At 38.2% G+C, this 22,254-nt stretch overlaps 1 protein-coding gene across 17 annotated transcripts in view; it reads left to right on the top strand.

Moving 5' to 3' along the window:
- The window catches only part of PEX5L (peroxisomal biogenesis factor 5 like), a 231,150-nt gene that overhangs the window by 140,304 nt on the left and 68,592 nt on the right, over nt 1–22,254 (top strand). For 12 of the 17 annotated variants that reach the window (XM_086674787.1, XM_086674792.1, XM_086674786.1 and 9 more), the window contains 4 exons: nt 5,776–5,970; nt 9,719–9,842; nt 10,749–10,845; nt 21,503–21,598. In XM_086674787.1, the coding sequence (XP_086530913.1) occupies nt 5,776–5,970; nt 9,719–9,842; nt 10,749–10,845; nt 21,503–21,598 (512 nt within the window). The remainder of the gene's footprint in view (nt 1–5,775; nt 5,971–9,718; nt 9,843–10,748; nt 10,846–21,502; nt 21,599–22,254) is intronic. The other 5 variants (XM_086674785.1, XM_025914069.2, XM_086674788.1 and 2 more) reach the window with 1 other exon arrangement.

Below are 22,254 nucleotides of genomic sequence, written 5' to 3'. Positions count from 1 at the left end.
TTTTTCATAAGAACACCAGCCATATTGGATTCAGCACCTCTTCTACTACAATATGACTCATCTTAACTAATTATATTTCCAACAACCCTATTTCCAAATAAAGTCACATTCCAAGGCACTAGGGGTTAAGACTTCAACATATGAGTTTTTTTACGGGGACAGTTCAATCCACGGCACCCTCCAAAGTAGGGGTTCAAGAATAATGGTATTTTGAGATTGTGAGGTTTTCTTCTCTTGTCCTCATCACTCAGTGCATCTGGGTCACACAGATTTTTATCCTGAAGGAATACTCTTATTTGATAGTGTGTTTTTTTAATCTTAAAAGTATATCTCAAGGAGGAAACTCCGTATTTTTTTAATGTCTAAGAAATATACTTTTTTCTTAAATGTTATAGAACCTACTATTGATACCTCAATATGGAACATTATACATCTCTAAACAGGAAAAATTTTAGCATACAAACACTTTGAAAGAATTCCAACCTGGTCCAATAATTTTATAGCTAAGGTTTCTGGGGAAAATATATAGTTACTATTTTCTGTCTAAATTTTTAATAAAAAAATAATTTGAAATAGAATATTGTTATTTTATAGAATCTATGAAAGTACATTGACAAATCAGGACAGTCTTTGAACATTGTCTGTTACACCCCAGGTATTATGTATATCTTTATGCTTAAGGAATGGATATTAAACAATCTTGGAGTAAAATATGGAAGAAAACCTGCTTCTAGTTTATACCAAGTCCGTCAAGAAGACTAAGAGAGTCACTTATACCTGGCATTTTCTTCCAATAAAAAATAAAGTGTGCCACCACCTTGACATTTACTTAAATATTTAAAGAACATAGTTCTTATATAAATTAGCATAAAATAAACAATATAGGAAATATTTATCTCTTCCAAATGTCACTCAAATGATAGGATTTTTTCCTCTACTGATCTTAAAAGAACATGTCAGTCTTCTGTCTCATAGGAGTTCTAAGTTATAATCTTTTTCTAAAGCATTGAATTATCTTTTTTACTTTCTGCTTGTTTCTACTTGTTCTGCTTGTTTAGGATTAACTTCTTGTCATCCAATAATGATAATATCAAGCTGATCAAATAAAGATGTTTTTAATTTTGTTGTCATTAATACCCCAAATTATCTTTAATTCATCTGTAATCTAGATAGTATCTAATTCCTTGACCCTCTCAAACTGTATCCCTACATGGTAGGTAAGGTAAGATCATTACTAATATCCTTGATTTTAAAATGACAAATAAATACATATTGTCACAGATGCAAATATCAAATGTTCAGAAAGTAACTAGACAATGGATATTTTAAGACCATGATTACATTATAGAACAACTATTTACTCTAAAATTTGCAAAAATAACTTGTTGGTCTATAATCTCCCAAAAAACCTAACATATGTCAAAGTGCAGGAAAGATTCTTTTCTAAAGACCAAGAAAAACAGGGGGTCCTTGGTTTGCATTTATCGATGTGCATAATCTAAAAAAATTTTATCCCCAAACTTGAGCCATTAGTTGGATACTATAGAAGAAACATTTTTCATGATTTAAAAAAAATAATTTCAACTCCTTATATGGGACCTGTGTACCTGTATAAGTGACCCATATGTATAAGGGAAGAGCCACCCTTAAAGTTCACACTCATGTCACAGCCACCCAATTGAATATTTTAATTGCAAAGTTAGTGTAATATTTACAAAATACATTTCTCTGAAGCCCAAGTAGCTGTGAACCCAATGGCATGCCTCTTGAGAGAACTTAGAAATGTAGGAAGTAGCTCTAATTACATATTCAGATAAAATAAGCAAAAATTTGTTGAATTATTTAAGTCCATTTTATCTATTTGATGTCACTGGCAAAATTATTCCTAAAGGACTTTGTAGCCACTATACTAAAGAATACCATGTTTCTAGAATAACTGAGTAGCTTACAAAACAGAACAGAGATCTCATCAGCTCCTTGTGGCACATTCTGTGGCTACACCAATCAGGGTTGTTTCATGATCTGCTCTCTCTAACCACTCCATGTAGATTTATTCCTTAAGAGAAATACACTAGAAATCTGAGCCTCATTATACTGTAGTGGTGTAAATAGCATTGTGCTTACCATCAAAGTATCAAATCAGAGCTTCATAATAGGTGCTATTTCATTCTAACTGTTTTAAGCAGCCTCACCTCCCACAGCCCAAGTAATCTAGCATTCATAAACATCTTCAGTGCCCTGTAGGAGCCTTGCAGTTCAATACGTTGTGATCTTCAATTAGGTATCCTTGAGATAAATGGAAACAAGTGCTTACATATCATCTTACATCTTACATCTTCAGGAAATTCTATCCAATGAAACTAGGTGATTTAAAAAAGAAGAAGTAGGGGTGCCTGGGTGGCTCAGTCGGTTAAGCATCCAACTTCGGCTCAGGTCACGATCTCACAGTTAGTGGGTTTGAGCCTCGCATTGGGCTCTGTGCTGACAGCTCGGAGCCTGGACCTTGCCTCCGATTCTGTGTCTCCCTCTCTCTTTGCCCCTCCCCTGCTCATGCTGTCTGTCTCTGTCTCTCAAAAATAAATAAGTGTAAAAAAAAATTTTTTTAAAAAGAAGCAGTTTTTGAGATTACCAACTATTTAAATTCTGCCTCAGACTACCCAAACTGCCAGATTGGGAATAACCAAAAAAATAATCAAAGCCGCACCAATGTTTCTTCCAGGTTCAGATAAAGTGTAGTGAGGAGTGGTAACAAACACATGCTTGGGAGTGACAGGGCCTGTGTTTGCATCCTGGCATGGACACTGATCTACAAGCTGTATTAGTTTCCTATTGCTGCTGTAACAAATTACCACAAATTCAGTTGCTTAAAAACAACACCAGTTTATTGTCCTATAATCCTGTCAGTCAGCAGTCCTAAAATCAAGGTTTCGGCAGAGCCACATTCCTTCTGGAGGCTCTAAAGGAGAATTTGTCTCCCTGCCTTTTCCAGCTTCTGGAAGTACCTGGAATCCCTTGGCTTGTGGCCACTTCCTCCATCTCCAAAGCCAGCAACGTAGCATTTTTAAGTCTATTAGTTTCTCTCTCTCTCTCTCTCTTTCTCTCTCTCTCTCTCTCTCTCACATAAACATATACACACATTTTCACATCCACTGTAAGAGGTGGTTATCTTCATTTAGACACACAGATTCTGGAACTCAAACTTTAATGTGTCTAAGAGAATCTTTAAAATCCAGTTACAAAAATCAGCAGAACAATACCTCCTTCCATGCCAAGGTATGCCTCCTTCGAAGCCCAGATGGAACAGTGAGACCCTTATTTCAAAACTATTAACTAAAGTGCATGTGCATGCAACACACTCACACACACGTACACACACACACACACACACACACACACACACTTGCTAAAATGCACTTGTCTTCCTCCAGAAAGCAAAAGGCTGCATCCATCCTTGTATGCTTTTGAAATTGTAGTCCCCAGGGACTCTCTCAGCTTCAAAGCTTACCATTCAACCTCCAAGCCACCCCCTTCATCAAGTGGGTAACAACTAAGGCCTTTTGTGTGTGCCAAGCATTTGTTTCATGTTTGCTGGGAAAAGAACAAAGGAACACAGAGCTCAGAACCAACACAGGAAGTGCTCAGGCCAGTTTGGAGAGGGAAAGAATGTTACTGAGCAAATTTTGAATTTGCGGTTCACTCTTTTAGTAATTCATTTGTTCTGAATGGTGAGAAGCAGACATAGAATTAAATTAATACTCCATCAGTTATTATTCCATAATAAATATACTTCCTATATACAAGTAGACAAGTCCTATATAATTTACTGCTAAAAGAAGTGTAGGAGCAAGTGACTAATTCCTAATTGTTTGTACAATTAGTAAAAAGACATATATGGCATTCCCGAGACTGTTACCCACTTCCTTCCTTCTGTTATAAGGAAATTTTGGTAGGTCTAGAATCTCTGCCAACATAATAGTGGCCTGGAAATTTCTGTTTAAACATTCAAAGAATATGAAATGTGTTACATCCTAGTCTATGTTGGCCGCTTGCCATGTTTAAATTTGAGACACCAAGCCAGGCGGCTTACCTCTAAAAGCCACTTCTTTCTCCTCACGTTGAGGTTCTTGCTAGCCACATAACACTCCTCATATTTCAGAGCATCTTAGTATTGGAAGGGGGTTCCCATCTCCTCCGGAAGACTCAGAGGAGATAAGCTGATGCTCTCAGGCCATTTTATGATAAATTTACTTCATAGCATCCTCTGTAACCAATATCTTTGTCTCATTCTCTGTTTTATTCCCAGTGATGTTCCCCCTTTCTGTCAGCATATGGATCTGCTTCTTGCCCAAAATAGAAAAACAACAGGGAGAATAGGAGGAGATTAACAAAAAGAAAAGCATCACAAATTGGCCACCAAAGAACGGAAATAACATTTGTTGAGTACCTATTGTATGCCTAGCACTTCACATATTCAATATACAAATTAGATGAGTTAATCTTCACATCTTATCTAAAAGATAGACTTATTAATTCTGCATTTTTCGGAGGAGGAAACTGAAGCTCAGAGAAGTCAAGAAACTTACTCCAAGTCACACAGCTAAGCAGTGGTAGAGTCAGGTCTTCCCACTTCACCATTAACATCCCATCACTGTGATTTGTAATTGAAATCAGAAACTGAGAATTTCTCAATTCTGTATTGAGAATACAGCTTGACAAATTATCCTAAGGACGCTATAGGGGTGGTTAGCTCATGAGGACAGTGGTACTAAAGAAACCCAGGTTGTGAGTTCAACTGAGGTCTGACCCACGTTGAGTGCAAGGGGGGAGCAGATGGAAGAATGTTGAGATATCCACAAAAATCCATTCCCTACCAGGAGGACCTGCTGGGAGATCAAAGAAAAGGAGTGGTTCAGTCATAGTTGTAGACAGTGCCAGAAAGGGCTAACACAAGGATTTCTCTGTCAGTTTGATGACTTTCCTAAACTAGCTGGGGGTAAAGTGATTCCAGGCCAGAAGTCAGCCTCTTCCAGTACTTGAGCTGGTAGAGAGGCAGGACTGGAGGGACCTTCCCTAATTGTAATTTTCCATTTCTCACACTGAGCTACTCAAACCCTGGTTACTTGCACTGTAAGAGAGAGGAGGAGGAAGAGTCACAAAGCTTGCCTTTTTAATTCTCATTTGCCTAGTTTGCATCTGAACAAATGATTATTTCTGTCTTCATTAGAGTATTTAATACAATGTAATCAACCTGCTGGGAAGTTAAAGTGTAGCCCTTCTATGCCTTGTTATGTTGAAATTTAAATTTGCATATTAAACAGCAAAGGCATAACATGTGTACCTATTCATCAACTATGGATTATAAGATACTTCTCTAGTGTGAGCCCAAACAGCAAGCCGTTCTCTGATTGAACTGCTTAATTAAATAAAAAGTGATTAATAACATTCCTTTATATCCTATATGCTTTAGTAGTTTGAAGTTTAAACACAAAGACATTTAAAAAGTTTTCCAAATCTTCCTCATAACTGTTTTGCAAACTTTCATCCCTGGTAAAGCTGGTCTAAGTCCTATTTTGTGGGTTTGTACTGTGCCAAGTAAAGGAGAACACACTGCAAACTTTCCAGTCTAAACACAGACCATCTTTACAAATCAACGGTCATCTAACTTAATTTCATACTTCTGACCACAATATTTTTCTGCACCCAACTGAATCCTATTTTTAAAAATAATTTCAGAGCAGTGAGTGGGCTTATCTTAACCTCTTCCATCTTTGATAGTATTGACCACAGGCTTAGACCTCCTTGACCTGAGTGAACCCGTCTCTCAAACCCAAACCAAAGCCAAGAAGTTGGAGGCCTCATCGAAAACCTCATCCCTCAAGAAAAAGGCTGATGGATCTGAACTCATCAGTGCAGATGCTGAGCAGAGAGGCCAGCCTCTCCGAGGCCCAGAGACTTCATCCTTAGATTTAGGTAAGGTAATAGCATGTGTCGCCTGCTGCTTGCCCCTGCCTTAATACAAGGAAATTCCACAAATGACATTAAAACCATGGGAAAGGAGTAGAAAAGATTAATTCCATGTAGGAAATGGGCAGCACACACTTTTGTTCTTGGATTAAATAGCAGTTGGGGCATTCAATTTTGCATAACTGATGTGGATTCATTCATTTATTTATTCAACCCACATGTGTCGAATTCTTGATAGATGGCAGGTGCCATATGAGGCATTGGAGTTACAAGTAAGAATAACACATGAATCTTGCTCTCTAGGAGAATTTAGTCTAGATTGGGAGGTAGCCAGTTGAGAGAGAGAGAAAACAACTTTAACACAAGGTCCAGGAACAGCCAGCCAGAACATGTAACATGCATGGGGATGTATCTGATACAATAATAACAGCTACCATTTATTGATGGCTTATAATGTCCAGGACTATGCTTGAATGATTTACATGTATTAGCCCATTAATTCATCATAACTCTGTAATAAGTGAGGAACCAGGTTTTCAAATTTAAATAATCTGCCCAAGATCTCAATATAAGAAAGAGCTAGAATTTGAGCCTAGTTCTGATTAATGTCAAAGCCCATCCTGTTTTCTACTGTCCATCTTCCTGAAAAAGGAAAGCTTAACTCATCTCATGCAACCAGTCAAATTAAGGTCTGCTTTATCAGGAGAAAGCAAAACGACAAGTATTTCAGAACATGTCCCCTCTCCCCTGCCATGTCCCTCTCTGAGGCCTTTGTCTTTGGAGAAAAACTTTATAAGTATCTCCAGTACTTCCTCACTATCCATGTGTTCTAGGTTTAGTCAGTTGTACCAATGAATAAATGAAATTTACACACTTATTTAAGGATATATTAAGTTCATAACAATATAACACAACAAACTTAAAAATGAGACTTTTATGTCTCTGCTTTTAAGAAGATGTTCTGTGGGGCACCTGGGTGGCGCAGTCGGTTGAGCGTCCGACTTCAGCCAGGTCACGATCTCGCGGTCCGTGAGTTCGAGCCCCGCCTTGGGCTCTGGGCTGATGGCTCAGAGCCTGGAGCCTGCTTCCGATTCTGTGTCTCCTTCTCTCTCTGCCCCTCCCCCCTTCATGCTCTGTCTCTCTCTGTCTGTCTCAAAAATAAATAAACGTTAAAAAAATTTTTTTAAAAAGAAGATGTTCTGTGAAGAAGTCATAAAAATACTTAACTATGGAGGACATTGACTACCTCCTACCTTTCTATAAATTAAACCTATCTTTCTATAAATTAAAAAACTGGACCCCAAGGCTGTTTAAGTGATTTATTTACAGTCACACACTTATTAATGAAAATGAACCCAGCCAAGTTCTTTAACTGTAAGAATTAAACCACAGGGAAAAAAATTGTTCTAGCATTCTCTTGACTTTCTCCATTGCATCGTTACTTTCTCTTCCCATTATTAATTCACTCCTTTGATGAACTTAATCAGTTTATACAAAACCTGTGAAAAGTGTTCCACTTTCTTCTCACCTCCTTTTAACAGTGAGTCTTGGGGCGCCTGGGTGGCTCAGTCGGTTGGGCGTCCGACTTCAGCTCAGGTTATGATCTCACGGTTCGGGAGTTTGAGCCCCGCGTCAGGCTCTGTGCTGACAGCTCAGAGCCTGGAGCCTGTTTCAGATTCTGTGTCTCCCTCTCTCTCTGACCCTCCCCCGTTCATGCTCTGTCTCTCTCTGTCTCAAAAATAAATAAAAAACTTAAAAAAAAAAAAAAGTGAGGCTCATCTCTTTAAACAGATTTTTTTTCATTTTTTTTCATTTATTTCTTTTTTTTTTTAATTTACATCCAAGTTAGCATATAGTGCAACAATGATTTCAGGAGTAGATTCCTTAATGCCCCTTACCCATTCAGCCCATCCCCCCTCCCACAACCTCTTCACCAACCCTCTGTTTGATCTCTATATTTAAGAGTCTCTTATGTTTTGTCCCCTTCCCTGTTTTTATATTATTTTTGCTTACCTTCCCTTAAATTCATCTGTTTTGTATCTTAAAGTCCTCATATGAGTGAAGTCATATATTTGTCTTTCTCTGACTGACTAATTTCGCTTAGCATAATATCCTCCAGTTCCATCCACGTAGTTGCAAATGGCAAGATTTCATTCTTTTTGATTGCCGAGTAATACTCCACTGTATATATATACCACATCTTCCCGGATATTTGGGCTCTTTCCATATTTTGGCTATTGTTGATAGTGCTACTATAAACATGGGGGTGCATGTGCCCCTTTGAAACAGCACACCTATATCCCTTGGATAAATACCTAGTAGTGCAGTTGCTGGGTGGTAGGGTAGTTCTATTTTTAATTTTTTGAGGAACCTCCATACTGTTTTCCAGAGTGGCTGTACCAGTTTGCATTCCCACCAGCAGTGCAAAAGAGATCCTCTTTCTCTGCATCCTCATCAACATCTGTTTTTCCTGAATTGTTAATGTTAGCCATTCTGACAGGTGTGAAGTGGTATCTCATTGTGGTTTCCATTTGTATTTTCCTGATGATGAGTCACGTTGAGCATTTTTTCATGTGTCTGTCAGCCGTCTGGATGTCTTTGGAGAAGTGTCTATTCATGTCTTTTGCCCATTTCTTCACTGGATTCTTTGTTTTTTGGGTGTTGAGTTTGATAAGTTCTTTATAGATTTTGGATATTACCCTTTGGTCTGATACGTCTTTTGCAAATATCTTCTCCCATTTCATCAGTTGCCTTTTAGTTTTGCTGATTGTTTCCTTCACTGTGCAGAAGCTTTTTATTTTGTTGAGGTCCCAATAGTTCACTTTTGCTTTTGTTTCCCTTGCTTCTGGAGACGTGTTGAGTAAGAAGTTGCTATGGCCATGGTCAAAGAAGTTTTTGCCTGCTTTCTCCTCTAGGATTTTGATGGCTTCCTGTCTTACATTTAGGTCTTTCATTCATTTTGAGTTTATTTTTGCGTATGGTGTAAGAAAGTGGTCCAGGTTCATTTTTCTGCATGTCGCTGTCAAGTTTTCCCAGCACCATTTGCTGAAGAGATTGTCTTTATTCCATTGGATATTCTTTCCTGCTTTGTCAAAGATTAGTTAGCCATACGTTTGTGGGTCCATTTCTGGGTTCTGTATTCTGTTGATTGATCTGAGTGTGTTTTTGTGCCAGTACCATTCTGTCTTGATGATTACAGGTTTGTAATACATCTTGAAGTTCGGGATTGTGTTGCCTCCAGCTTTGGTTTTCTTTTTTAAGATTGCTTTGGCTATTTGGGGTCTTTTCTGGTTCCATACAAATTTTAGGATTGTTTGTTCTAGCTCTGTGAAGAATGCTGGTGTTATTTTGATAGGGATGGCATAAACAGAATTTCTTTTTATAAACATGCCAGAAGTGTCTCAAAGTCACCTCCTTAGCTAGAGGCAGGTAGGATAGTACTCCATATGTTCATTCCATGGGGGTTCCATGGACTCATACACAGAATTCAGAATGCACACAGCTCTTGAAACAAATTCAGGTAAAAGAACTTGATTGTTTAACTATAAGTAAAGCAATGTTTCTTAATGGGTCTCATTTCTATTTAGCTGTACATGTTTTAATTAATTTTCATGCAACCTTAAAACACTGGTCTTAGGTTTAGGAGCATCAGTTGAGTGAAGTTCACTTGTATAAAACTTCTTAATCTTGATCTCTCTTCTGTCTGTATCTCATATTCCACTGTCCTTTTACCCCTTTCCCATCTCCTTCATAGACATTCAAACACAACTGGAAAAATGGGATGATGTTAAGTTTCATGGAGATCGAAATAGCAAGGGGCATCCAATGGCAGAAAGAAAATCATGCTCTTCTAGAACTGGATCAAAGGAACTCTTATGGTAAGATATTGTAATATCAGAAAATAGCTATTGATGTGTCAACTGTATGGGTATTTCTCCTATGTACTGAAATAGCCAATGAGTTAAATCAATCCAAATACTTGGTGCCATGTATAAGCCCCTATGTTTCAATGTTAGTTATCATAGCTTCTAAAACTAAGTATTGAATCTGAATTGTCAAAAATTCAACCAATAATGACTTTGGTAGATTCATAACCAGTATTCAATATTTCTTTAATATTTGTTGATAATTTTCTGAATGTGTAACTGAGCCGATCAATAAAAATAGGTTTATGTATGTACGCACATATGTGTGCATATTCAATATATTACATGAATGGCAGTTAAATTAAATGTTTCTGGTTACACAGGTAACCTTTTCTGACTACCTTAATCATCATTGTCAGATAATACACTAATTAAGAACAATCTGTGGATGCTCATGAGAAAAATTGGCCACCTGAATTTTACCATGTTTTTAAGTCTTCCTGAAGGGCAACATGTTTCAGTCTCCTGTTGCCCCTTGCACATCTCCACTTATGGTGACATTTCAAATTCTGTGTAAAGATCAAATCACACCTGGGTCACTGTGAGACACTCCCCTCCCAAAACACTTTTAATAAAGCAGAACTGTTTGTAAGAAAAATGGGATTGCGTTTATTTACTTTTTGTACATAATCGAACTGAATTCTAAATCAATCAGATTTAGATTATGCCTAGCACACTGCAGCCACTTAAACTTCAAACGTGGTTGTGTAAAATTATATAAAAGCTCTCTTTTTCATCAAAACTCTGATGAGAGCTTTGTTATCATGACTCTCAATGATCCAAATTAACTCAGTTTCTTGACTGTCTTCCTAGTTGAATTTGTTTCTTGATGTAATCTCCTTTTTTCATCCCCTCTAGGTCCTCAGAACACAGATCTCAACCAGAACTAAGTGGTGGGAAAAGCGCCCTGAACTCTGAGTCGGCTTCAGAATTGGAATTAGTGCCTCCAACACAGGTCACAAAGCTGATTCTTTAATCCACCCACCTTTTCTAATAGATAATTTATATCATAAATATTTTATTTAAATTTTCCCCAAAAAAAGTTTGAAGTATTTTTTTCTGTATTTCATATGCTTTCTCAGTAATCTGGCTCAAAGCTTGAGACAACTAATGATATATGTGTCTATTTGGCTGGAACATGTCTCAACGAATTCACTATATATGTAGCACTTTTTCTTTGTTCTACCATTTACTTTTCCATCGTTTTGCAATATAAAATCTCTTCTACTCCAGTATTAGCAAAATTTATATAACAAAACACAAAAAAGAGGAACTGACCTATTGACTCTTCATTCACATGTATGCCCTGTGGACCAAGGTACTTACATATCGGGATCCTGACTGTCACATTAAAGTAAATTTCATGTTGAAGAATTAATAATTACAGTATTAGCAGTAATTATAATAGTAAGAGCTACCATTTGTGAATGCCCACTAAGTATTAGGAACTTTACTATGTGCTTTTAATATGTTACATCCAATACTCAAATAATCCTATGAATTGTTATTAGCCTCATTTTAAGGATCCTTTAAAGAGTCTTGGTAAAGTCAAAATCCTTTTTCTGAGACACCCAACTAGTCACTGATGGAAGTATGGTATGAACCGGATCTATCTGTCCACTACTTGACCCTCAACTCCAGTGTAACTGGCTTGTCTCTAACTAGTTCTCTCCTTTGGGTAAAACTACAAAGAAGGCCAAAGTCAGCCTCAATCTTTTCATTGGCACAAACACTCTCTAAGGATGCAGCCTTGATCTAAAACCACAAAGATCTCTTAAGAAATGTGTCCACATTCATGCATTCTGCAATCTAGTTGAAAGTAAGTGAGATGGAGTAAGCAAGAGAAATTTTCTTGAATTTACTAGATCAGACTAAGAGATACTGTGAGGTGAAGTAAAGGGATAATTATGATAATAGCAAATATTATTGATTGTTATGATAAAGTCTTCTAATAATACATGTTAGCTCATTTGATCCTGACAAATGGCTATATGAGGTAAGTTTATTTATTACCCCTATTTCGTAGATGGGAAACTAAGACACAGTGAGATTAGGAAAATTGTCCATGCACCCAGAACTGGTAAGCGGCCTAGAGCAGGAGGACACGGATAAGAAATGTTGAGGCAATGGAAGGCCACTGGAATCAACCACTAAGAGAACCGACTCCTGTCCCCATTTCTAACATTCACTGGAGAGGAGTGGGCATTACTGCTTCCAGGACTCTGCTGGAAAACAAGTCAGCTCACTTCCAGAACAAATAAACCTAGAAAGCTTAATGAATTGTAAATATAGCATAAAAATGTATTTTCATTCTCTGTATTCATTCTAAATGTATTTTTTAATTGATAACATTTATTAGAGAAACATTCTTATTAAGTGCATTAGAGATTTACATTCAGCTAAAGTAATTGGTACTGTTTCATAACCTGAAATCCTTGGAAAAATTTAATGTAGCAATGGAACATTTGTTTCTGTAGAGCGGGAGATTTGGCACAGGTGGGCTGTGTTCTACCCAACGCTGGAGGGGCAGAGGATCAACTAGGGCCCTCAGTTGCCGTGGAGACCCACAATGCATTTATCTTGTTATTCCAATGACTGCTCCTCTCCTGCTGGTTGTCTGATTTCATCCCACCACAGCATCCTTCCTCTTGCTCACTGGTGTGCCTTTAAGCAAACACAATGTGCTTTGGAAAATTTGTGTGGGATTCCCGATATTGTCCTCCAAAACATAATTTAAAATGCACCATGACAGTTCTGTCTAGATAAATTGTCATGAATCCTTTACAGGCTCACCAATTATATGTAAAGAATTTATCCCTTAATTTGCTTTTTTTTGTGTTTGTGACGTTTATCCATTTTTGAGAGACAGAGCACAAGCAGGGGTGGGGCAGAGAGAGAGAGGGAGACACAGAATCTAAAGCAGGCTGCAGGCTCTGAGCTGTCAGCACAGAGCCCAAATCAGGGCTCGAACTCACAGTGAGATCATGACCTGAGCCGAAGCTGGATGCTCAAACAACTGAGCCACCCAGGCACCCGCCCCTTAATTTGCTTTTTTAAAAACACTGCATGCTTTTCAAGATTTTTCTAAACTAGGAAAATCATAATCTCCTAGTTTTAAGTCTACCATATGGTTAAATAAGGACAATTTCATGAATTGGGGAATTTAATCATCTGAAATACTAAATCACTCAAATAAAGCAGCAAGAGCATAGGCTGATTAACCTAATTGTAATAAAAGACAGGAAGGTGTTTTAACTGTTAGAAACATACTGCCCTTAAATATATGATCTTTCTAGGTAGATAAAATGATGAAGGTGATATAAAAATTCAACTTAAAACTGGCTTGCAGACTATTCAAATAAACGATTTCAGCTTACCAAAACTTATTTCTGCTCCACTATCACACAGATAGCTCATGGGAAAATCAAGGAAGTGTTTTCTTCTCTCTCAAACCAACATAAATTATCTTAGGTTCAACAGGTAACAGGTGAGGAGCTATTTGCAAGCTTTATTTAAAAATAATATTTCAGGGGTGCTTGAGTGGCTTAGTCAGTTATGTGCCAACTTTGGCTCAGGTCATGATCTTGCAGTTGATAAGTTTGAGCCCCACGTCAGGCTCTGCGCTGACAGCTGGGAGCCTGGAGCCCGCTTCAGATTCTGTGTCTCCCTCTCTCTCTGCCCCTTCCCTTCTTGCACTCTCTTTCTCTCTCTCTCAAAAATAAACAAAAAAAATTTTAATCATATTTCAAAAAAATTATATTTCAGAATCACAAAGAAAATGGAGAATTCTTATATCAGTTCCTTTTCTTTTCAAAATGGAGAACAGGAAAAGCATAGTCTGGTCTCTTTCAAATAGTGTTTTGAATACACTAATCAGTGGCAGGAGATTATGATAAATTATATAATCTCTATGTATTTAAGAATAAAGTTTTCGGGCATCAGGGTGGCTCAGTCAGTTAAGCGTCAGATTTGGCTCAGGTCATGATCTCGTGGTTTGTGGGTTTGAGCCCATGTCAGGTTCTGTGCTGATAGTTCAGAGCCTGGAGCCTGCTTTGGATTCTGTGTCTCCCTCTCTCTCTGCCCCTCCCCTGCTTATTCTCTCTCTCTCTCTCTTTCTCTCAAAGATAAATAAACATTAAAAATTAAAAAAAAATAATAAAACAATAAAGTTTCTTGACACGCAACCGTGTAATTAGTATTCCCTGAAGTTAATTGTTTAAAGAAATCTGAAAAATTAGAAAACGCTTGAAATGTTGAGGCAAAACACAGGTAATGATGTAAAATTAGCTTTTTCTATAAGTGGGTTGAAATAGAGGTGGGGCAAAAGAAAATGAACCCAGCTTTTGCTGGAAAGTGACAGTTAAGCATTTCTTTGCCAAGTCTGGACACTGGAAGGATAGCTCCAAGATGGGTTCTTGCCAATTGAAGTTGGACTTTGTGAGAAGCTGCAGGAACCAGGCTCTCCAGTACTTAGCCATAGTTATGCTGCTCTCTGATTTTGCTGACCTCCACATAGAAAATGCTTCCTTCCATATAATCATAATTCCATCAAGTTGGCAGTATCCCAAACCAGAACAATTGCAACTTTTTTTTTAATTTTTTTTTGACATTTATTTATCTTTGAGAGACAGAGACAGAGACAGAGCGTGAGAGGGGTAGGGGCAGAGAGAGAGGGAGACACAGAATCTGAAGCAGGCTCCAGGCTCTGAGCTGTCAGCACAGAGCCCTACGTGGGGCTTGAACTCACAAGCTGTGAGATCATGACCTGAGCTGAAGTGAGATGCTCAACCCACTGAGCCACCCAGGCACCCCTGAACAATTGTAACTTTAAGATACAAGTGCAGATATGTTTTCTAAATTCTTAAAGGAGCAATACAAACAGAAATGCATTCTTAATAGCTGTCCTATTACACACCTCATGTGTATAAATGAAATATTTCAAACATATTATTTGAAATTCTTGCAATAATCTTGGAAATTAATATCCCCATTTCTCACATGAGAAATTCACCTTAAAGAGAAGTAGCAAAGGGAAGAAGAGCCAGCCTTCAAATCACCCATCAGCTTCTAAAGCCCTGTTCCTACCCATAAGCCACCTCATATCAACTACACCAAGCTTATTCACCCAAGAGAACTCACAAACCATCTATTTCCCTTCTCATTGCATTCCCTGATTATTACTTACATTTCTAGGATTAAGATGAGTTAAGGGATTTTAAAGAATATCACTTTCTTCCAGAAGCTTTGTAAGATAAATTAGGATTGCCATCGGATCTGAGGCCATGCACAATTTTGTGCCTCCCTCCCAAATTCATTCTGAACCTCTACTCTCTGCAATGCTAATAGTTTGCATTTAAGCCCATTTCAGTTCAGCAAATGTGATTGAATGTCAACCCTCCAAGAGCTACAAGTAAGGCAGTGAAAAAATTAGAAAAAGGAGTTCAATTATAAGAAGTATCAAGACCTTATGTCTATTAGAAACAATTAGATGGTACGCTATGTAGTTTTGCTTGTTGGAAGACAGTGCAGGATCCACACCAACATCCCTTTTTCCCTCTTGACAGCACACCAATGAGGTGTGAGTGAGCTACCAATGAGGAAGGAAGCTAAGATAGAAGAAAGGAGCAAAGAAAAGGCAGAAGGGCAAGAACAGCAGGAAGGCAAGAAGGAAGGAAAGAAATATGGAAGATCACTTTCAGCATAGTAGGAAATCTACACATAGTAGGGGCTCAACAAATACTTGCTGAAGTGGAAAAATAAGAGAATACTAACAGAGGAGAAACAACTCTTGTCAAATTTAACAATTCGAAAGTAGTGGATAATTATTGTTTAACTAAAGAGCAGATCAAAATAAAAATAACGTAACAAAATTTTATTCTTTTATCATTTTGGAAGCTAGTTTCAAAAATAATTTTTAGTTACTCATGATAATAGACTATCCCTCTCTTTTCAAAATCAGCACTGATTTGCTTCAATGTTCTACAACATAGAATTTCATAATGGTACGGAGATGGGAACCATATGTGCCCGCCTTGCACAAAGCTCTAGAAATTTGCTCTGACACATAAGGTACGACTTTTTTGTGTGTACCTTCAACAATAAATATCTGTTGACTGATCAAGAAAAAAACTGTGACCATCTCAATGAGGCAAGAGTTTATCTGTTCTGTGTAAGGAACCAATTAGTCTCAGGGCACCTGTGTGGCTCAGTCAGTTAAGCGTCCAACTCTTAATTTTAACTCAGGTTATGATCGCACAGTTTGTGAGTTTGAGTCCCATGTTGGGCTCTGTACTGATACTGTGGCGCCTACTTGGTATTCTCTGTCTCCATCTCTCTCTGCCCCTCCCCTACTCACATGTGTGTGTGTGTGTGCACATGCTCCCTCTCTCTCAAAATAAATCAATTAATTAAAAAGAATCTAACTAGTCTCTATTAACCACTAAAGTGCCCTAGATACAGATAATTTTTAAATGAATTTCTAAAGTCACACCTGACAAGCACTAACCAGAAAGGTGATAACAAAAGCCAAGCTTTATAGCACTTACTATGTACTGAGCATTTTGTGTGTGCATTTACATGAGTTATTGTACTCAATTCTTGTATGGACTCTGTAAGTGAATATACATTTTGCAGGTGAGAATACTGAGGATTATAGAGATTAAGTAATTTGTCCAAGGTCACCAGTTACTATTAAATCCAACCAGGATTTGGCCCCAAGCAGTCTGACTCCAAAGATTATGCTTTTAAATACTGTGTTATGCTGTTACCCAAAGTCTGCTAGTTGTTATAAGATATTTTTCCTTTCTACAGTTAAGCAGCTCCCATTCCCCATCAATCTCTTTTGAAAAGATACTGAGATTTTTAAAACTGTGTTTTGCTAGGAAATCTCTAGCAGTAATGTAAAGGCAATTGTATAAGGAGTTACAAAAGACTGACATAGAGGTTAGCCAACGGTTATTATGCTAGGACAACCACAGCTACAAATACAGTAATTTTCAAATCATAATTTTGAATAAAGAGAATAAAACAATATTCTTAAAGAGTTATTTAATTCTTCTTATCCTTCACCCAGTGCTTATCATTCAGAACAAACAGCAGCTGGGAGAAAAAAAAAAATCCTTTTTCTTTAGAGAGTGTAATACCTTAAAATCCAATTAGCTTAAACCAATTAAAATACTATTTTTAAAGCCAAGGCACTTCCAGGAGGTTGTTGTAACTGTGGAGCATTTTTCAAAATCATGCGATGATGCAAAGTAATGCCGACATCAGAGTATATTTGTAAACTCCGGAGTTCCACTAGCCTACACGGAATGTCAGCATCTGATCAGAAGTTCTCATCGTGGGGCCCTACATCAGCAGTATCAGCATCACCTGGGAACTTGTTAGAAATGCAGATTCTGGCCCCCACTCCCACACCTACACGTACTGAAGCAGAAACCCTGGTTGTGGGTCCCAGCAATCTGTGTCTGGACAAGACTTCTAAATGATTCTGATGCCCACTCAAGCTTGAGAACTACTAATATAGCCACTGTGATACCAAAACAGCCACAACTCAAATTTATGGCTATCATTGTTTTGCTGACCATTCCTCTAGTCAAGTACTAAACAATATCTGCAGCTTACCAGCATTGCTTATCTGTTTTCCCAGACGACAGTTTTTTGCCTGTAAAGAAATTAGATAAAAAAAAAAAAAAAAAAAAAAAAAAGTCTTGGTTGAAAGAAAGGCTGATCTTTAGGTGTTAGAATCTGTATTTCACTGTCAATCCTAAACTAGCATGTCTGGGGGCTGAAAAGTTTCAGAACCTTTTTAGTTGCATATTACTCTTGGCTTGAAAACTGCCTTTGTTTGCAGTGTTTTTCTATATTTTATAACATCTAGCTTAGCTTCCTTGGACAAAATAAATGGCTTTAAAATGTGAGGTAGACAATAACTTGTCTTAGTAATGACTTAAGGCCTTTCTAACTAGGTGGAAAATAGCACTTACCTAAATAGTAACTGTACTACTGAAATAAAATTTCATTTGCACAGTAGGATTCTGTTTACACTTGCTGTTTTAAGCGGCAAAGAGAATATGAACTGTAAGTCTAGAATCCTGAGAGAGAGATTTTGCCTCTTCTTCCTGATATATGGTGCCCTTTGCGTCCTGTGATTCATAATCCACTTGGGTCGTGAAACATTGATGAAGGGAAGCCAGTGACAGTAATGGAGTTCTGTTAGGTCAGGCTTCACAGGCAAGACAGATCATATTTCACTGGTAAAAAGTGCCTCTAATAAAAGGAGATGCCTTGGGACAAAAATATTAGTGCTTTCTCTTTCTTCTCATTCCATTCATGGGTCATTTATGACATTATTATATAAATACACAGCTTATTTCTCACCATGTGTCCACATTTTTAAAATTTATTTATTTATTTCATTAATGAGGGAACCAGCAGGAAGACAAAAGAGTTAGTTCCAAAGTAAAGGAACAGAAATGGTTGGGAAAGAAATGCCAGAAAAAGATTTCCAAGTTTGATATAAGATTGGTTAACTTTCTACAAGACAATAAGATCATATCATCTTTGGTGTTAACTTTGTTACCAGGCTATACCATCCTAACGACTTACCAGTTTTAAAAATTTGCAAACCATCTGCACCTTTATATTTGTAAAGTGACCGAAATGTATTGTGACCCAAGAGTGTCAGATAAGGGTGGTAGCGGGATGAACAGCTGTCCCCAAAAGATCTGTGTCTACATCCTAATCTCTGGAACCTGTGACAGTCAATCCCACTTATGTTTTTGGAGCTCTCTGCCCCCAGCCCTGCCTCAATTATCTGGGTTGAGAGAAAGTAGTAGCTTTCACAAGGCCCAGAGAACAAGAGAAGGAGCTTGTTCATGGTGGTCATTGAGCTTGGCCCACCTGAGAATGAGGCACTGATGCCCATGCAGACTTGGATGTGTCCTCATCGCCCTCCCTCTTCTGACCACACACACTATTCCAGAGGCCTTACCTCTGTGTTGCTAACAGGCCTAGCTCTTTACTAGGTGTTCTGCTAAGGCACCCTGCAGTCATTCCCCTTCCCGAGAATCAGGGCACAGGGCCTTGCTAACACAGACCTCTGCCACTCCAGGCACAGAACCAAAAAATAAGTCCCCTCTCAATTTCCTACAAGTTCCCCTTAGCCTCTTAGATTTACCAAGAAACCTTGACTGAGAACACATAGTGTTCTGAGAGTAGGGAAGAGAAATACCTTTAAGTAATTCATTCACATATTCTCCAACAGCATATCTTCAACAAGTATTTACTGACTGCTTATGGAGCAGCTACTGTTTGTAGGAGATACCAGGGACACAGCAGTGAATATATCGAGGAGAAAACATGAATTAAGGTTCCAATAAATTAACCTTCCTTGTTCATTAGTGCGAAACACAGACTGTTATTTATGCATAACAATTTACTTGTGCATAACAATTACATCATTATTGTTTTCAGCCCACTATATTCTTGAGGACTTCTTGGTTGATTCCCTCAACCGTGCATGAACCTCTGAGAGGTTCATGAGCACAGCCTCCTGTGAGAGGCAGTATAGTGCAGTAGTTATGAACATGGCTCAGAACATCAGCCCTACCACTTACTAGCTGTGTGATGTTGGGCAAGTTAATTCACTTTCTGTGCTTCAATTTCATGGAGTTGGTGATAATACCTACTTCACAGGTTATTGAAAAGACAAAGTGAGTTATAGTATCTAAAGGACTTGAGGCAGCATCTGGCATGTAGTGAGCTCTGGTATTACAACTGTGTGATAATAAGGGGGTAGGGGTCCTCTTGAGAACCAGCAATGATGGAGAAAAAAATGAAAAGCAGCTGAGCTATATAGATGGTAAGTGCTCAGTGAAGGGCAACGTTTTGCTGTGGAACAATGGTTTTCATACATGACTGCTTTTCAAAATCACCAAAAGAGCTTTTAAACATTTAGTGCCCAGACCCTACCCCCAGAAATTCTTTAACTGGTCTAGGGTGGGGCCCAGGCCTGTTCAAGTAACCCCCATAGAAGCCAAGGTTGAGCATCTCTAAAGAAGAGTAATCAAACACCTGGGTAAAAGGCAATAAAAGGGTGTAGAGAGCTTCATTCCACAAGCATCCCTCTTCCTGTTCCCCAAGGTCTAGCTGCTTTATCAGGACAGTCCCTCATCCTGCAGTCTGTAGGCATCTTTAGGGTATACATCACTTGTCAGGCCCTAGGCTGGGTACAGGGGAGAACAAAAGTTCGCAGACAAAATCCTACCCTCATGGATCACACAGTGTAGCAGAAAGATAGACAAGAAAATAAGCAATTACATGGAGAAAAAAAATCACACCCTGAGTTCTCGTGGGGAAAGGTCTGAACAAACCACAGTATATACTTTACTAGGAAATCCCTGGGAAAGAATAGAGTGGATCTATAAATACTAAATATGGACACTCTCCAAGATATATTGTTGAATGAAGAAAAGTAAGCTACAGAATAGCATACCCTTGATGTCGCCAAAATTTTTGTAACACGTTACTGTCTAGGGTACATAAATATATATGCAACCAACAAGAAGTTCTAGAGGTACACCTCTTATTTTCCATGATTCTGAAAACATTAATTTTTTTCAAAAAGAATGTATTTAGTTTTTGTGAAATTAAAAATTAGCAACATTTAGGGGCGCCTGGGTGGCTCAGTCGGTTGGGCGTCCGACTTCGGCTCAGGTCACGATCTCACGGTCCGTGACTTGGAGCCCTGCGTCGGGCTCTGGGCTGATGGCTCAGAGCCTGGAGCCTGCTTCTGATTCTGTGTCTCCCTCTCTCTCTGCCCCTCCCCCGTTCATGCTCTGTCTCTCTCTGTCCCAAAAATAAATAAACGTTAAAAAAAAATTTTTTTTTAATTAGCAACATTTTAAAAATTCCAGCAGATCTTTGTGGGGCTGGAGGCTGGTCTTCTGAATATTTGCATTTAGCTAAGTGAAGATGTCTTTCACAATGTCTGTTAATTGTGACAAACTTGTTGACATTAACAAACATGATCTTATCTAAGTGACTACCACTTAACAGAGCAATGTCCTGATGATACTGGTCATGAGGCAGATGTGTGCCAATAGAGGGAAGGCAAAGGAAAGAGAATTCACCATGACGATCTGCTGTGTATGTAAGGAAAAAGGTCTAGCAGCACCTTCCATCTCTGCAGCTTAGTTTTACCCGAAGCTAGTCCTAACTAACTGGAAGCCTGAATATCAGTTTTTAGGTCTAGGCTTCTAATGGAGATTCTCCATCTTAGCTGCATATTAGAATCCTATTGGAAGGCTACTAAGATATCAATGCCTAGAACCATGACCAATGAAAGTAAGATCTTTGGGAGACTGGGCCTGGGCTTTGGTTTTAACATGACCAGGGCTAAGACCCACTCTTAGAAGAATCATGCATGCAGGCTCATACACATTTTGGTACCATCCCAGTTTGGGTAACATCATGCTTGCAAAGTACTCCAAAAATAGCATCCTTTGCAGATGCTTCTTAAACTGTAGGGAAATATGAGAAAAGGAAAAATATTTGTACTTTTGTATTCAGTAATTCTAGTAGTATAACACCATGCATTTGGTTTATTTCAGGCTCGATTGACCAAAGAACAGCGCTGGGGAAGTGCATTACTTTCCAGAAACCACTCCTTGGAAGAAGAATTTGAAAGGGCAAAAGCAGCAGTGGAGGTAACTTTCTTTTTAAATTATTTTTTCTGTTTCATGTTGCTGGGAGTGGAATTCAAAAACTCAGACTTCAGCAGGATACATATGAAATGAGTCTTACTTTAATGACACGAAGTAACCATGATAATGATTATTAGAATAAGATTTGTTACCAGAGAACTTCTGACTTGGATGACTAATAAATGCTAATTCCTGTGCCAATTCTGTGATAGCTTAACAATCTGTCTGAAGTCCTGGGTCAGAAAGATCTCTGAGCCTCATCTGTGTTCCATGATGAACCTATGCAATGAATTTGCTATGCCTCTGTGTGGCCAAGTTTCATGCTTGATATTTCTGTCTCTCTAGCATCCAGCACAATGTCTGAAAGGCAGAGAAATTCATGTTCCTCCTGAAATATACATTTTTCTAACTGAGTGAGGCAAAAAGCAAGGCTTAAGTATTCTATGAGATATTCTAGCCAGTGGATATCCCATCTTGACTCGAGTCATAAATTTTTACTATTAAGATTGTCCAAAACAATGGCAATGTTGATAAATCAAATGAAATGCTTCATTTGAATATTTATTTCTTTTTTAAAATTGTTTTAATGTTTATTTATTTTTGAGGCAGAGAGCAAGCAGAGGAGGGGCAGAGAGAGAGGAAGACACAGAATCTGAAGC

Source organism: Puma concolor, chromosome C2 (assembly GCF_028749965.1).
Source record: "Puma concolor isolate L17-30 chromosome C2, mPumCon1.1.hap2, whole genome shotgun sequence".
In the NCBI taxonomy this organism is placed as follows: Eukaryota; Metazoa; Chordata; class Mammalia; order Carnivora; family Felidae; genus Puma; species Puma concolor.
This window is presented reverse-complemented; position numbering and strand designations above follow the sequence as displayed.